We start from the raw sequence: 19,115 nt of genomic DNA on the forward strand, positions 1-19,115 counted from the left end.
AATTATGGTGTGCATGTACAATAGCAGCGGTTGAACTGAACTGTAAATGGAATACAGCCATCATTAATGGTATTACAATTTTTTTAAAGTGGGGCAGAAATGAGTCAGAATTCTATCCCTTCTGGTTCCCTCGTCTTGAAGTCAACAGTTTTCTTTAACGTGTTTTTAGTTAAATGCCTCAAATATGGTTTGGGGTTAACTCAAGTTTAAGAGATTTTCACGTTAAGTATTATAAATGTGTGTTTGCCAAAGATCTTTTCTGCAATATGATTTGAAATCAAGTTTAAAAAGATGTCATTACTGCACCACAGCTCTTCCAATAGTTAAACTCACAACTAAAAATTCTCTAATGCAACAAAATCACTTCATGCACACATCAGGTTCAACCCGTCTGCTGCACTTGGACACACGCCGTTAATCACATCACATTTCCTTTGTTATCCATCCCTGGCAATGTTCCGAAGATATGTCATTGAGTATTTATTACATCCAAGAGGGACATCTGATCATGTGGTACAAATAAATCTCTGCTGTGTTTTGTGAATCATTGTCAGATTGAGGTGTATTGAGGTGTGATCTCATTCAGTATGCCTAAAGATTTTAATTACTTTTTGTTTCATAATTTGGACTGTTTTACGTTACATAAGGAGAGATTGCCGTAAAAACACCATGATTTTAAGGAGATCTGTATTTAAGTCACAATGCAGGTATTTCTCCTGTTTGGGTCCACCCTGCTGCAATTGCTATGACACTTGTATTGATGCCATTAAGGACTGAAATGCATTCTTTATATATTTAATGTAATTTAATTCAAGTTTGAACGTAATCTAAGCAGTTTGTACAATAGCATGTGCAAAATGCTACAAAAAGTCAGTCGGACACATAGACTAAACACATTTAAAATGGCTATCCTGTCTCTACTAAAAGGTTACAAAATCATCCCGCATGGGAAATCTTATCCCCAACTGTGTCATAGCACACTAAAATGGTTGACTGGCAATCTCATTGTGGTGACAAAATGTTCCTCTTACATGGAAACACTTTACTTCAGTAGTGATATCCCTTCCCAGTGCACCTCCATGAAATCAGTACTGCTGAGAGGACGAATAGGGATTTTTGAATAAAAGTAAGAAAGCTCTACTCTACTTTGTTGGTTGACTCTCCACCCAAAAGAAAACAAATACACCTGCCCACAGTTCAGTCAAGGCAGCCATTTGAAACAATTTATGCTCTCACTGTGACTGGGTTAAAAGAGATTGGATTACGGCTCGGAGCCTCAAAGCTCTGTAACGTCCTGGTGGGATGAACAGTGGCTGCATGTTGGGAAGTAAATAAAATACAGTTTGGAAAAAATCAATATACCCGTCACTGCCTGCCAGAGAAAGTCCGATCCGTCACTTCCTATATCAGGGTATGTATGTTTCATGAGTTCTGCTTCCTTCCCTGCTCTCCTTCCCTGTTTTTACACTTCTAACAACCCTCACATGTCCACAGAGAGGAAGAAGTGACAAGCTCAGCTCAGCAGTAATTGGGCATCTCGAAGATGACACGGCAGATAGGCACAGGGGACAGAAACGGGAAGAGAAGCCGTTCCATATTAAACAAGGGTCCGCCCGCCCGCATGTGAAGGTACCTGCCCCGTGTAGAGGGTCTTCCTCAACATGATTCAAAGGCCAGAGATGACATTAGCTGGATTGTTCACAGAGAATAATGAATTAGTTTTACTATGGTGTTAAAGTAGGCTTTGATGGAAAAGATAAAAGGAAACACAGCCTTACATTTAACAAGCAATGTTTAGTTTCAGACTAGAGGAACTTTGAACACGGTGTGTTATTGTGATTTTTCTTTGAGTGTAACATGAGCCTTGTAGTATTCGATATGTAACATGTACACTTTCGGTCAAGTAAATAGGGTGGCATCAAATGTATGGACGGATTAATTGTCTGTAGTTTAATACAAACAAATCTGCTTATTTTCTGATCAGATAGTTCCTTGTTTTAAACAGTATGCAGCCTATTTTAGTATTCTCTATCCGAAACATTCTTATTGACATCAAAACCTTCAGTAAAAAACTCAGCCTCTATGATTTACCAATTGTGAAAGACTACAATAACATGATCATTTTCCACATAAGGAGTTTTGAATAGTACTCTATGATCCCAGGTATCATTGTAGTCTCCAAGGAGGACATGAAGGGAGCCAGAACAAGCTGAAAAGCCAGGGGGACGATACTCAGCTAAAATAATTAGGTCTATAGTGTATATCACCAGCACATATATTTCATAGGACTGTGTGTACCTCTGCATCAGCAAAGTCATTTGTTAGCATTGTGGCCTACAGATATCAGTCGCTGCAGGATAACTCATTAGTACAAGGATAACAAAGTTATAAATAAATCTGAATCTCTTTATAAAAGTTTTTTCACACATTTTGGGAAAATAACTAGTGGATAACTGGACAGATGTCAGGACCTTGACACAAACTGATGAACCCAAATGCACGACCCAGAGACAAAGTCTTGAATGTAATAAAAAAGTGTATTTATCCTGTTAAGCACCAAGCCTGTTTTTCATGTTTCAGGCTCGAAAATGACATGCCCAAAACAAATGACTACAACCTAACTTCTAAAAGGGTTATATGAATAATTTCTTTTATCAAAGCAAGGTTACATCTGTGAGTTGGATGTAGAAGTGTCAGAATCAATATAAATGTTTTTTATTTTAAAGAAAATTCAGATTTTACATAGTAAAAAAACTGTAAATTATAGTGTCCGTCCAAAAATTATTTTTTACAGATAGTGAAAACTACCCTTGGATGATGGGTTAGTAGACTAAAAGCTTTAGGAATCCAAAGTACAACATATAATAAGTACCCTGTATCAAGATTGATGCAAAACAAGTGACATTTGACCTTTTTAGAGAGGTTTAGCCAAAACCACCGCACCTCTGAGGTGATTTGGGTGAAAATTGTTCTTTTTTCATATCTCTGGCCCCCCTTGCTCGATTTTGATGGTTGACACCTCTTTCTGACCGTTAGAGCCAATAGAATCGAAGGGGGAGGCCCACATACACACTCATTGTAAAGAGAAAAGGTGGGGGCTGCGCGCATGTAAAATGCAGGGCAGAGTGGACCGATCTCTCCCTTTGGCATTTGGAAACTAAAAAGCAGTTTTATTGCTTATGGATTATCAGAAATAATTTCAAAGAGGGCACAGATACATTGGATGAACCTATGGATTAACTGCAGCATCGTTTTTTTATCGTTTTAATGCCATTGAAGACCAGTTTTGACCAAGGTAAGCCATGTTAGCGTTTCTAGCTACTTAGCTCCACATGTTATGATGTACGCTTTCGTTTATAGCGTCGCAAATGTTTATCACTGAGTGTTGAGGTTTTTTACACAGATTCAGTGTCTCCAGGACACCAAAAACGAGTGGTTGGCTGTGCATCTAGGATAAGTAATAAGGGAGTTATTGTGAGTTTAAGTGCCGTTTTAGGTTACATTTTTTCGCTCGTGGCTAATTCAGAGGCTGAGTGCTAGCATTAAAAAGATCAGTTAGCTGAGTTTCTTCCCGTTACATGGATATAAAACATTCATAGTTTTATTAAATATTAAGATTCCTTAGACGTTGTTTCCTGCAAATGACGCGTTTATCCGCCCGGTACCGGGGGGGCCGTGCGTAACAGGTTATTTAAACAGTTCAGGTAATCCCTCTTAACAGAGTAGGTAGTGGAATTAACAAAAAGCGCTCACAAGGAGGAAAAAACTAGCGTAACAAAAAGAGGACTTAATCAAAACTTAAGCCTAACAAAATAAACAAACATTACAAAACCTGACATGAGTGAAAAGCGATCCTTTCAGAGCTGAGGCTTGGCAAGACCATTCGGGGAAACAAACAAGACGAACTGACACAGGACAGGGGAGAGACAGGACTATTTAAACATGAGGTGATTGGGAACAGGTGGAAACAATCAGGGGTGGGACAGACACTGATGATGGCGGTAAAAACACACAGGGGGAGGAAGAAAACAGGGCCTGAAATGAAAGACAAAATACATAAACATAACTAACATATTTGATGAGACACAACAACAGATAGCTTATCACAACGCTGTAGTATCAAAACAATTTCCTTATATTTATTCTTACTACAGAAAGTAATGCACATGGATCAGCTTGATTTATGTATTTCATATCCACCATTTTCACCACAATTATTGTGTTCTACCCGAGCTTCTGTAGGATAAACTGATGACTAATAATGGCAAATGAAGAACCTTTGATACACACAACTTAAAGACTACTACATTACCCAACATGCAACTCTCGCAGTAGGAGACATATTTTCCATTAAAAAAAGAATATATGATGTTGTGAGTAGACATAATTGTCCATCCAGTCAAATAGGTTAGAGTGATTAAAGGGTCCCTATTATGCTAATTATCTGGATTTTAAACAGATAATTTCCATTAAAACATCTCAGCAGGGGGCGCCACCCTGCCATTGGGTATCAGTATCCATTTGGGTTCTCAGTGTCTGCCCTGATGTGGCGTTGATGTAGTGATAGGGGTGTGCCTCCGTCAGGACCTCCTAAGAGGAGGGTGGACATCTGCTGCCTCTGAGGTCCTGTCACATGGAATTACAGACTTAATCAAGTCCTCTCCATCTCCTTTGCCCTCCCCCCCCTCTTCTCTGTGACTGTCCCTCTCTTTTATCTCTTCCCTCTGTCTCTGAATGTTCCCTCTTCCTCTACATCCTGCTTTTCTTCGTCCCTATACATCACATAGGTTTTTTCTCCAGCTCGTTTCTCCTTGACATTCCCTTTTTAGCCTCTCGCAACACGCCTCCCCCCCTCGTCTCCCGTCCCCTGCGGCCTCTAGGTCACCAGAAGCTGATTCAGCCTCCTGTTCATGAGTCTTACTTAAACTTCAGTTATGTCAGCCGGCCTGCAGAGGAGCTGTGGCAAAGCCCCAGGGATCCAGTCACCTTAGAAGTGCAAGAGGAGGAAATGCAATATATATACTGTGGTGTAATTGGACAGAGTGTATCAGAAAACGTCAGGATGAGGATAAACAAGAAGATATGCAGTGAAAATGGTGTAAAGGTCATCATTTTAATGGCTTATTGTAGATGTTTTATTTTGCCTAGGGCAAATAATTACAAATATCACTGGCCTTTATTACGCAGTGCATGTATTATATTTGTTTCCATAAGGGGCATTCAGATACAATACAATATGTTTTTATTCTCAAGACTACATCAGATCATATCAGAATCAGAACCACAGATCCAAGCCCAAATTTTCCAAAAATGTAGGAAATAATTATGTTGTGCCAGCCCAGTGATCATGTGCTCTGTTTCCCAAAAGAAATCGAAAATCTAAATGAATATCTGCTTTAAATCATCCACAACATCCCCATACTAAAAGAAAGAACGGTTGTATATGTATCTATAGCTACATTGACTGTCTGAGTTGTGTGTTTCTGCCTCCTACAGGAAAGTCATCACTGTTTTGATGTCATTGACTTTGTTATGGGATGACCATGTGATCCTTTTGATGACCAGAGGCCTGTACTACGAAGCCGGTTCAACCTAACCTGGATATGTTTGAGTTAGCCGGTTGGCCTAATCCAAAACATACGCGCTCTCGCTAAGCGGTCCTACGACGCGGGTTATCAAGTGGATCGCTCAAGCCAGACGTGTCCTATCTAGTTAGGTGCGCGTTCACATGAAAGGGGTGGTATTTGGAGCATTCGACCAATCACAAACATGGCCAAGCGTACTGACAGCGCAGCGCGTCATACTTCCTGAATGAAAAGTGAACTATAATATTAGACATATGAAGAAGTTAAACTTTAAACATCCATGACTTAAACACTTTATCCAGGATAAAAGCCACATAGCTGCACCTGCAAGGTGAATACAGCTGGTAACAGAAAAAGCGTTTGAATGTGTACATTAACAGGTTTATGATATCACTGCCCCGTCCAAGACACGAGTGGATCTGACTTTAATTACATTTGACTCGAGTGTTTCGTCAACTTAATGTATTGCTTAAAATAATACTTCTGCATACAGTATGTGACACTGTGAGTGTTGCACGGCCAGATACGGCTCAAGAAGCTGACTCAAATAAGGAAATATATGATACATTATGATGTGATATCATGTGATATGAATGATAATGGGACACATCGACGTCTGCACTCACAGTGCCGCGGACTGTACTTAATGTTACTCTGATCCGGTTACTTATGTTGTGGCAGATATTTAAGTAAGCTTTCTTAACGCTAATTTTATAATAGTCAGATTGCTCTGAAGATGGGAGGTGATATTCTATTAATTTTCACGTTCACACAGTCAGTTGATTTTTGCCGGCAGTTTTTCTGTATTTCCTCTATCCTGTAATATGACTTGATCGCTTTAAACTCCACACACGGAGCTCTGATTGGTCAGCAGGCGGTGCTTTCACTGAGTTGATCTCTTAGCCTGCAACCTAACGTGCTCCGGACCAGGCTAGCCGCTCAGCATAAGTTACCATGGAGATCTAGCCCGCTAAAAAGAGAACCAGCGTCGTAGGACCGGAAACCCCAAGTTTTCCCTGAAGTTAGCCCGCTAAGCGAAAATCCGGCTTCGTAATACAGGCCTCTGATGTCTTGGTAGTTACCACGCAACCACAACGTCCACAGTATAATTGTAGCTGGATAGTCATACCTCCCTGACTGCACACTGTAACTATGGATTATAGGTGAAAAATGACATCTTAAAAAGTTTCAGGTTTTGCAATGAGTCATCACAAACGTTAATAGAGCAAAGGCCAATCTAATGCCTTCAGTCACCAATAACACAAGTTCGTCAGATCTGCTAACATCCACTATGGGATATTTCAGAATGTTTTCATCTCACAAAATAACCGCCATTACAGTACGGGTGCCCGTAGCGACCAAATAGGTGTGTGTTGTTTTGCTAAAGCACAAATGTCATTAATTAAAAGTTATTTTGAATCAGAAGTACGACATGGTGCACACTGCGCAGAAAGTCCTTAAATGGCCTATGTCTGGCATCATTGAGCAAATACTATAGGTTATTTCTGGATGAATATTGCACCAATGGCAAAGTAATGGCATTTGTAAATGTCATGTAAATGTCTGTTAAATAATTTAGGGTATTGAATACATGTGTGTTGTAACATCAGTAACATCAATTTGTTTGATAACTATTTGAAATTATTTTCACCAGTTTATTTCCCCCATACTGTAGTCCAGAATCTGAGAAGTGTTAGCCTTGTGTTGCACTTCTGTGGTAACACAGTGGCTACACAGAGGAAAAAATCACTTAAAGCTCAGTGAAATAAGAAAAACCTTACCCTAATTTTGGAGAAAGAAACATGCTAAATTGTCTTGACAAAGAATGTGCTGCACAAATGCAGATGCACGGTATACAATAAGTACATGCACACACACCACAGCCCCAATTTTGCTGCAACAAAAAATAGACTGCTGGTGTCCCCTCCAAGGGAAAACCCATCACAATTGTGCTAATCCCTTCCCTAATCAACCCGATGTGAGTGGCAAACCCTGATAAGCCCCTTAACCAACCACTACACACACACACACACACATGCAAAACACACATCCAGTCTCAGTCCTGTGCTTCCACTCACCCATGGCAAAGAACGGGATCCCCAGCAGTGTGGAGTTGAACTTCCCGTCCGATATAAAGAAGATCCCTGCGGCCGTCACGTTGGCGATGCAGATGGTCAGAACTCCCAGCAGCCCCAGGAACGGCTTCCCCCTCAGGCAGTCCCGCATGGAGCTGGAGATGGTGGCGGCCAGGAGCACCAGCACCAGGCTGACCAGCACCTCCCCCTTTGCCAGAACACCCGTTTGGTGGAAGTCCCGCCACAGGCTGAAGGAGGTGAGGGACTGGATGTGGAGCTGGTCGGACGCGTGGGGCGCCTCGGCCGTGGAGAGCCGGTTGACAAGGGCGCAAAACTCGTTCTCCCAGCGTTCCGCGATGACATCCTGCACCACGGGTCCATGGTTGCGGAGGTAGTAGGTGATCTGGACGGCGCGTGCAAACTTGACCTGCTGGTCGCGGCTGTTTTGCGAGAAGGACACACCACCCAACTGGTGGCCGATGAAGGACACACGGCCATCCTGTAATTACAGATACCTGGCGTTAGCTTTGATGAAAGTTATTAGAAATACATTATTCAACTGTTTTTAAAGGGCCCATGTCATGCTTTTCCGGTTATTACCCGTCCCCTTGTGTGTTATGAAGGTTTTTATGCATGTAAACGGTGTGCGAGTCACAAACCCTCAAAGTACACCCTGTAGCGAGTAAAACTCTAACACAGAAAATACCTCCCCAAAACGCCTCGTTGGAGATACGTCACTGCCCATTTGATTCTTCCATTTCGTTCCGGGTATGGCATGATGTCAAGCGGTACCCGGAACGAAATGGACCAATCCGTGGAGCTGTTACGTTACGTCCGCGGAGCCGTTACGTTAAGCCCCCGCTGATTGGTCCAAATGGACCAATCCACGGACTTCCTCACACACACATCTGTGTGCAGGGAGCAGGCAGCTCAGCTGATTTCTCCTCCCTGGCTGCAGGCTGATAACAGACAGTTGGGATCGCGGCGAAATTCTCTCTGCAGACCCATTCTCACAGCGTTTATCAACCTTTTTCTTACTCAATATCAAGCCACACTTATTGTTTTTACTTTGTGTGTGCTCAGGATGAGTTTGGCTGTGTTTGGCTGTGTATCGCTAACAAGGAAACAACACCTCCACGGAGCTCAGCGCGATTCACAACGTTCCGACCAATCAGAGCACACTGTGCTCACAGGGAGGGTGGGGGCTGGAGCTATTGGAGCTACAACGAGCCGTTAAAGGCAGAGAGTGAAATTCAGTGAATACACGTAGTTTACAGAGATGCTGTATGAGAAACCAATGTGAGTTTGGAAAATTGCACAATATAAATCTGTTCTAGTAGACCTCAACAATGGAATTATGATCAGTGGAAATGGCCATGACATGGGCCCTTTAAGGCTCCCCACCAGTGGAAACCAGTTGTGTTGTACAGCAGACAGAAAAACAGCAGTGTTTGGGGAGCAGCCAGCTGTACTATAAACTGGAAAGTTCCAGCCCACACAGAGCAGTGCAGCAGCAGTCCTCTGACATATTTGCTTCAGTGTTTATTTACCATTTAACTTGAACTCACCTTACTGCTGTGGACAGAACTAGGTTGGAAAGTTGGTGTGCTGCTACGCTATTATTAATAGCTCCATTTAATCATATAGCACATGCAGGACATCACAGTGACAAGAGTTTGAAGATAATTTGATTTGAATTGTGCAAAGCAGAGAAGAGCTCAGTGAGGCAACTGGGGCCATAAAGTGAGTCTGTCAGTCCCTCAGTAAGAAATACAGATTTGAGTTAAATGGTCGCACACCATTTCTCAAATTTAAGCTGTAAAGGTGGCTAAGTATATGCATATGATGCCACTATTATGATAAACTGTGTTTATTTAGCTACTACACATAGGGCTGGGTATTATGTAGAACATAACTCATAGGGCTGTGCATCTTCACTGGTCTCCCGATTCAATTACGATTATCCTGTCACAGATTCGATTTGATATCCCGATGCATCACGATGTATCACGATGCATCACGATTCATACCAATGCGTTGCATCCTTCATTTTCTATATTACTGCACATGGCTTCTTTTTCATCAATGAATACATGCAGTAAATACATATGAACTCTCTTTTTATTATTTAGAAAGTGCTTCAGAAATCAATAACATACATGTTTTGACATTAATTTATAAACCAAAATAAATCAATTGTATAGCTCTAGCATCCCTATAAAGTATCTGTGTGTGAAATTGTTCCATCCTCAAAAACAAAAAACTAATACTAATAGTCTAGCTGCAGCTTCTAGCAACGGTCTTCTGTTAAAAAAAGGACACTGAATGTCCTGAATGTGGCATCACAAACATGACTTGAGTCTGAACACAGCAGACAACAGGAGTATCTACAACAGCATATACAAACAGAAATAGTGCATGTGGGTGCACACTTATTCTCTGTCTTACTGTTACATAAATCCCATGATTGTAGATTAAGTTAGCTTCATTATATCTCAATCAGTGATTGAGTGAATATCAGGTTACTATCAGCCTGTCACTCATTATTTTCAGGGGGGGGCGGGGTTTGGAGGAACAGAGGAGACGGTGATCGCGGAAGCTTTTTCCTCCTGCCTTCACAAACTTTACACATGTATATATCGTCTGAAAATAGCAAGAGGACATTCATACTCTGCAATCCAAGACTTAACTAAATCCACCAAAAACCTGACATAAATCCCTGTGTGTCTGCGCCGCAGCGACACGGAGTGATTCAGAGCGGGTCCTTCTGCTGTTGGTTCTGGACTGGTGTTCTTGTGTTGGTGGATAAAGCAGACTCCGTGTTTGGTGTCGCTGTGCCGCTGTCACGTCTGTGACCTCTGATCTCTGCGTCACCGACCGATTTGATATTAAAGTGACAGAAAAAAATAATAACAATTGACAGAATTGTTATAATATGCTGAATGGCTAATGCTGAAGATAATTCCAAGTTCTATGCAGTTTTGGGAGACATCTAATTATTGTATTGACCATTTTATATTGCCATGTACTCAAACGCACCCTAGGGCAAGCCAATTCTTGAACCACATATAGCTAACCCATCTGCAATTCCTGTGCCTTGTCTGTTCTGCCATTCTCCAGATCCCCCCCCCCCCCCCCCCTGCAGCATTTACACTGTCAGACCTCCTTCTGCATATCAGCTGTGTTCCTGCTGCTTGTCAGTGCCACTTTCACCTCGGACTTTATGATTTATTATAGAGAATAGGGGGTGTAAAACTGACATTGACCTTAGCTTGACATTGCCTGGCAGTATACAACCCAAACTACCCCATAACTTAAATCAATCCAGCATTCACAACTCCTGAATAAAACATGAAGCTTAATCTTGACAAACACACTAATGTTGGAATGTGTATGTACTTCAGAAATAGCACACCTCTGACTTTTTTATATAAATCTATTTTGACGGTCAGAGCTTTTGTCAACAGAAACCAAGAGCCACCAGAACTGCTTTTATGAAGTCCCTTATTATCCTAAAATGACATCTTAAGTATTTAATTATCTTTAGACATCAAATCGGTATCAAGGATAATTGGCTAAAACAATTACTGTAGCAACACAAAATCCAATCAAGACAAGTAACACTTCTTTTGTTCTGACAGCTGAACCGGCGGTGATGGTGCCACACCGGAGACATTTTCCCAGGGAAGCGATTAGAAGTCGGCCAGACTCTCTGAACATTGGATTGTTTTAACTTATCTTGAAAAACTGGCTTCTGGGGGCAAAAATCCTGCAAATTTGGCAGACATAGGCCATTACAGATGTGTTCCCAATGCATCTGTGCATTCCTAAGATGTACGTATATACACCATAGACGATGTGACGAAAATTGACACTGGAAAAGTAACAAACAAGAATGAGATTTATCCAGTTATATGAGTTGTTGTAAGTAATTAAAATTTGATCAGCGTATTTTCTTGGATAGCATTTAAAACACTTATATGTGGACTGAAATAATGTGAATGCAACAGCAATTTCACATCCACTGATTGGTAAACAGAATCTTAGGCAAGCAGCTTACATGAACAAAACAATCATACTGAACCATGTAGTGAAAAGGTTAGCGTGACAGAAAATGTCATGACCTTGTTTTTTATGTTTCCTGGTTATTTTGTAGAACACTCTCCTTGTGACTTGTCTGCTTTCAATTATTGTATTTGTGTTTCCGGCCTTTGTGATTATCTGCCCGCCCTGATTCTATCCACCTGTAATCACCTTTTGCCCATCTGTTTTTTCCTGCCGTCTTCAGCTGTGTCTTGTCAACATTATCAGTTCTGTCTGTATATACTGTATGGCTGTCCTTCCCAGTGTCCTCTGTCAGTTCCTCTTTTATGATCCCTGGTGTGGTTTGACATGTTTCCTGTGCGTGTTTGTTCCATGAGTAATTCCTAGTGTTCCCTAGTGGATTTGCCTCCTGAGTTGATTGTGCTATCCCAGTATAACCTTAGCTCCCTTAGCTTCATGTTTTTTATCTTTTGTTATACTGGCTATACTTTAAACAAAGCTCGCCTTTAGTTGTATATACCTGTGTGTTAGGATTCTGCGTTTTGGTCCTACTGTTTGCCATAAACCGTGACAGAACAGACCATATCAGAAGGGACCAGGATTGTTTAGGAGGTTAGGCACATTGAGTTCTAGGTCTGACACAGGGGAAAACTGCATTGTGCGTCTCAGTTATTGTATTATATTGGAATAACTCCCCATTTGATCTTTATTTAACAAATGAAACTTTGAAAATGTTGGCTAGGTGGGTTAGAAAAGATAACGCACTCTTTTCTTTGCAATCGAATCATTGGGTCAGAATTAAAACATTGAAACATTGTGTGGATATAGGATGTAATGCACCACAAAAAGATGGTTATTGTAATCACCTTCCAAAACAATCCATTATTGATTTATATTAAGCTGAGCTGGATGACATATGAAGGTTTTCTGATGAGCTACTTCCACTATTGCAGTATGCTAAGGTTCAGGAAACAAATGTAATTCATTAAGGCGAGACACGGCAGGCAAAAACATCGTTTTTCATGCACTGGTAAATTTTTTGATTTTGTGCTATTTTGATTCCATAACATGTTTTCTTTCAGGCTTTTGGAAGGAAACGTACAAAATACACATTTAGTTGTTTATTTTACTATAGTTTGTCTATTTGCGTCTGTAGATTTCTCCTAAATTCACCAAAAGTTAGCATTCTAATGTAACATATAGTACCGCGACCGCTGTTTGCACCATGTAATCAGAGGTATTGTTGGAAAGCTCCGTCTCTCCTGCACAATCTCATTGAATCCAAATATGGTCATTTCCTTTGTATCAGCAACCAATCGTGAAAGTACAAAGGGGTCTTAAACCAAAAAACGAAATCTCATTGGCTGGTGTCAATTTCTGACAACGTGATTCGTTCAGATGCGTCACCTGGTGTGCTAAAACACTTCCTGGTTTAGCTTTCGCTGGAAATTTAAATCTCAAAATGGCAAAAGAACAGCGAAAAAAACATTCACAGAGATGATGACAACAATTGTCACTTGCACGAAGCAAGGTTAGACAAAAAACAAATGACCCTGACTATGAAATACCGTCACGGAGTGCGTCGAGGTGCAAGCTATCGTCCAAAGAACAGGAGAGTTTAGCTTGCGCCACACAGCAATCTTTAAAGGTCGTTTTCTCAAAATGAGTTTTTTCTCCTATTCTGAATGAGAAATGTCCACTTCAGTAGCACTTACATACACCAAACCTTCCAGTTATATTCCTATCAATATTCTGAAGGTTTTTACAGAAGGGTTTGTTCATATATCATTCATAGCCTGAATTATATAACATTTTATACCTAAAAACATGGCGAAAATTGATATTTTAGGGCTGTTGACAGTATATAACCTGGCTTTATCCAATGTTCAGATTTGTGTTCCTGAAATGTATTAAAATATGCGCATATTTAATGAGATGATTGGCTCATTTGCATATTTAAACATGCTATTTCAGAAAACTTGTAATACAAAAAACAATTGTCTTAATCTAAGTAATTAACTGGAGAAATTCCTAGCTGATATCTTTAAGTTAAAAAAATTACCCTATTCACCTGGAGTGTCTCGCCTTAAGACAACAAGAAATATCACGGTTATGGTAAACTGAATTCTAAAGTTGTCTCGTGACAAATTCAAATACTTTGGATGCCCCACCATTTCATGTCAGTTTCACATTTGTTTCTCAGAAGTCAATACTCATTGAGGCCTAACTGGCCTATATATGCTTATCAGAAATCATCAATGTATCTACCAAATGTCATGGAAATCAAGCCCCTAACACAAACAAAAACCTAACCCTAACCCTACCCTAACTGACAAGACATGTTTTATGCAAGCCAAACATTTCAACCTGCCGGTGGCAACAGAGGACAGATATGGGAACATTTCACAACAATCCATCAATTAGTCATGGCATATTTCAGTTGGGACGAAAGTTGCGGACTGATCACAGACCAAAGAGTCAACAAGCCAACTGCCATTGCCATCTGTATAGCCATGCAGCTAGTATGGCGTGTACGTGAACTCAATGATCCTTATTAGAAATGTGTTGTTCTTCTTTTCATGTATAAAAGATATACTTGTGTTGCCAATCCATTGATGCAACAACTTTGGCACTTCACCTGGCAATCGACATACTCTCAGTCAGCGGTTTTCAAAGTGTCAGGCGCCGGGGAGCGCCAGAGAGCTTCAGGGGAGGCGCAGAGTGAGAAAGAAATAACGAGAATTTCAGCTAGTTAACTTCAGCTAACTTTATGCGAGCGGCAACATGGATCGATTTTTAGCGAAGTTACCTAAAGTGAGAGAGAAGACAGCATCTGGCAGAAAACGTCACTTGCACACTTTTGGCTGTCTGTGGAGACCGAGTTCCCCCACCTCGCCAAAAAGGCTGTAAAAGTGCTCATTCCCTTCACCTCCGCCTACCTGTGTGAGTGCGGGTTTTCCGCATTGACTTTGAACAAAAGCAAGTACCGGTCAAGCAGGGGCGGATCTACCGGGGTGGCATGGGATGGCAACTGCCACCCCAGCTGCCACCCCAGTTGGCAGCTTTGTTTTGAAATAAAAGTTGTGGCTCATCGGACATTTATGAGAGAAAATCCCTAATGTACGAGTGCAAGTGAATGCAGCACAAGACGCAAGCCTTGTAACCCCTCCCCCGGCCCTGGCGCGAGCGTGGAAATGTGATTGGCGGCGATTTCATTTGAATGGGACGGCGCAAAACGAGAAGCATTCGGACCCAAGTAGATGGAAGGAATGAGGTATTTGCGGTCTACAATGACAGAGAAGAGACTGTCAAGTTTGGCTGCACTTAGCAGCACACAAAGTGCACTAAAGCTTTAGATCTTAATAAGTTTGAGAGGCGTTTTGCTGAACAAGATGGTAATCGCCGCATTCAGCTGTAATAGGCATACCAACTTGATGCTCTGCTCACAGATGACTCGATGAGCATAACAAACTGTTAAGATGATGACCTTACGTGTGTAAATATTATTTTTCTTTGTGGGGGTCTGCCCCCCAAAAACTGTTTTAAGTCCTGAGAAAGTCAAATAAGACGGTGTGTAAAACTACACTGCCCAGCCAAAAAAAAGTAACCACTTTAATTTAACTAGGCCAGTAGGTAAGGGCATTCCACTGGATAATAATACCCCTGCATTATAGCAACAACAACAATAATAATAATAGCAATAATAATTGGGAGGGGGGGCGCGGCTGTTCTTATGTTCTCTGAGGGGAGGCTCACCTTCCCACACTTTGAAAACCCCTGCTCTAAGTAATTATCATCGGACATCAGCAAGGTGATGTGATTTCTCTTTGTTTAAAGTATGATTATACCACAGTACAGTCAATTTGTCACATCTCAATAGAGCCTGATTGTACGTTGAGTGTTGGATTGTTGTCCAACTTGCTCTTTAAGCCCCATATGCTGATCTTTCTTTATCATACGGTTTATTGTATTTTATTTTCATATTATCTGAGTTTCAAAAGATAAAAAAGATTAAAATACAACAGACAGGGAAAAACAAAGAGTACATGTTTCAATTGTTTTCTCCTGGGAACAGAGATAAAGCTCAGCTCAGCAAAAAGTAGTACTTTACGAAGACTCTGTCTGTATAACAAGCACAGAAATAAACCCCTGTTGTGACATCAAAGAGGAGGATGAGGTAGAAGAAATCAGTCAAATGAATTAGCCCAGGCAGCTCGTCAAACAGCCAGACGGAGAGGAGAAGGATTAGGGAACAGTGAGAGTGTAGAGGGCCTGATATAGAGTGAGGACAGCTGGAGAGGAAGGAAGTCAAATCTACCTTCAAAACCAGAAATAAAAAAACATACTTTTTTTATTGATCATGTTTTCCCTCTTTCGTCTTCTCTAGGAAATTCTAGAACTATGAATATTCAAATATGCAAATATCACATGCCACATGTTTGAGCCTTTCCACATTGTATTTTTGGTTCCTACCTTTTTATGTCTAACAACATTAGAGGCGGAACTAATCTGCGTTGTTTTGTGTTACACCTGTTTGTTTAATAGAGAACCGCAGTGACGTGTCCTAAAACCCGGAAGTAAACTTCTTCCGGTTCCTTCGACAAAAATGCAATGCAATTTCTCCATAGGATTTTGGAAAATAGCTCGAAATAAGGTCTGTGGTTGACACACATTTAAGAGATGGATCACGAGAAATTGCATTGCATTTTTGTCGAAGGAACCGGAAGAAGTTTACTTCCGGGTTTTAGGACGCGTCACTAAGGTTCTCTATCGACGCACTTGGTAGTTGCAACTCCAGAGCAACGCAGGATGCTAAAGAAAAACGAAGGAAACTAAGGGAAAGATGCAGCTAAAGTTATCAGCCCCTCTAGGTGACTAGCAGCCTACGAGGTAAGTGTTTGTGCTGGTTGTTTGTGTAATTGTGTGGGTGGAGGGGCAAAGATCATTCAATTATTTTTTTACTTAATAGTAGGGTTGGGAACCGAAACTCGGTTCCAGATGAGAACCGATAAGAAAATGCCGGGTACCGGGTACCCATACAAAATACACAATTTTGGTTCTGCTTAACGGTTCCTAAATGCGGTAGACCCTGTATTCCACCGGGTCCGTCTGCGCCGCGGTGACCCGGTGGAATACAGGGGGCGGACTGGCCATCTGTGTGTTCTGGAGAATCACAGAATGGCCGGTCGTCAGCGGGCCGTTGACGGCTGGCTCGGTACGCTGACGGCCGGCACCGCCTTTCATTTTTTTAAACGGCATCATGTAAGTTGCGCTGACAGGCGACAGAGATCCACAGTTGCCCCGCAGCGGGGCTCCCCCCACCCTCCCGTAGACAGTTCATGAGCTCAGTCACTTCTTAACACCAAAGATGGATCGCGGTAAACGCTCCACTACACTAAAAAAGAAAAAGACAAGGCACAGTGTAATGCCTGTTAATAGCTTGCCACAGGCATAGCTCAGTTAAAATAAAGCACAGTTATTGTGCAATACATTTGTATTGCATGTATATTTTTTATTTGTAAAAATGTAAGTTAAAGCTTAAAAGAATAAAGATATTTTTGTTATCTAAACGTTTGACCTCTTTCTTTTACAATTTTGGAATCGAAATGGGGAATTGATAAGAACCGGAATCGATAAGCAGAACCGGAATCGGAATCGGAATCGATACATTTCAAACGATACCCATCCCTACTTAATAGTCCATTACTCTGTTTAACGTCAAAAAAAGAATTATCCGAGTCCTGATGTGAACAATTCCTGGTTTCTGTGCTCCTTTATGAAAGTGGACTAAATATTAGGGATGCTCCGATCGCCAATTTTGGGGCCGATCCGATAGAGTGGGTGGGGGCTATGGGGATCTTCCATTTAACCTCTTAAGCACGACGGTCCCCCCATTGGACCCCTCCCACTTTTTTTTAGACAATGTCTCAGGGCTTCTTAAATGTATGAAACTATTAATGTGTAGCACCAGATTAACGGTAAGAATCCCAGCTAACTGAAGATATGAACCATTTTTAGCTAAAAGAAACACAAGAGTAATACCAAGCCTTTGAATTAGCATTTTGCGAAAAAATGCTAACTAATGCTAACGGAGTTTTGCACAGCACTCACTCTCAAAATGCCCTTATTACTTATCGTAACTGCACAAACAAGATATCCGATTAAAGCTGAGACTCCACATATTCCATACATGTAGTGTCATCACTGTACGACCCCGAATTTGCGGAGCTTTCAGCCAGAAAAGAGAAAGTAAACAACATCCGGTTTCAAAGATATTACAATAATTACATCTTACCTTTTTTGATTTGTGATCAAAAGTTGTGTTCAACGGAATAAAAACGCCGCTCAAGGTTAATCCAATGTGTCTGTGTCACGTAGAATTTTTTACTGATAATCCATCATCATATTTATGGCAATAAACTGGGTATAAAGTAGGGATGTCCCGATCACCTTTTTTTGCTCCCGATCCGATTCCGATCATTTGATTTTGACAATCTGCCGATACCGATTTTTCCCGATCCGATCTTTATGCAATGCATTAAGAGAAAAAAAAGGAGAAAAGCATTCAAGTTGTCCCTTAAACCCCACGTTCTCCACCACAGATAACGGCTGGTCATCCAACGTGATGAATTCAGCTATCTTGGCTGTTATTTTTTTGGCCTTTTCACTGTTCTGGGGCAGTTTCTCTTTCCTTTTAAAAGTCTCTGAAAGTGTTGGTTGTTTCACTGCCGTTACCTGAGTGGCCGCTGTGTACTCGTTGTGTTGTTGTTGGTGTTTGTTTCTCAGGTGGTGTATTAGATTGGTCTTGTTGAACGTAGCTCTGTTCTTTCCACCACGCGGAACCTCCGCCTTGCAAACATTGCATCTGGCTGTTACACTGCCTTCGCTTTCAATTTTATAATACTTCCAAACTCCTGACATTTTCTCTGTCCCGACTCCGGAGTCACCAGCTGAACGTAGCCTCTCGTTAGCTTACTGCTACTATTAGACACTGCGCCCTGCCCACTCTGTTGCCAGATTTGAGAGAAATAAGCAACCAGGTCTATGAAAACAAGCCCAAAAGAAGCAACACATACATGACGTTGTGTAATTTTAAACCAAAACTTAGGCCTCAGGATGACTTTAAGACGTGAACATGGTCATTTTTGTTTTGTAACATTAAATAAAAAAAAAATATTTTATAAAAAAAAAAAAAAAAAAAAAAAAAATTCTGATCCCCGATTTTTTTCTCCCGATTCCGATCTTTTGAAAATCACGTGATCGGCTCCGATCCCCGATCACGTGATCGGATCGGGACATCTCTAGTATAAAGTTTTGCAGTCAAGGCTTGTACTTTCAGATGTGCTTCGTTTGCTTCTCTATTACGTCCGCAATGGTAATGTTTACGTGGATTTTGGAACTGCCCATCGGA

At 41.2% G+C, this 19,115-nt stretch overlaps 1 protein-coding gene across 1 annotated transcript in view; it reads right to left on the reverse strand.

The window, feature by feature from the left end:
- Nucleotides 1-19,115, reverse strand: part of ptchd4 (patched domain containing 4) — a 50,238-nt gene that overhangs the window by 27,265 nt on the left and 3,858 nt on the right. The window contains exon 2 of the mRNA XM_034150418.1: nt 7,664-8,159. Within this exon, the coding sequence (XP_034006309.1) occupies nt 7,664-8,159 (496 nt within the window). The remainder of the gene's footprint in view (nt 1-7,663; nt 8,160-19,115) is intronic.

Source organism: Trematomus bernacchii, unplaced genomic scaffold (assembly GCF_902827165.1).
Source record: "Trematomus bernacchii unplaced genomic scaffold, fTreBer1.1, whole genome shotgun sequence".
In the NCBI taxonomy this organism is placed as follows: domain Eukaryota; kingdom Metazoa; phylum Chordata; class Actinopteri; order Perciformes; family Nototheniidae; genus Trematomus; species Trematomus bernacchii.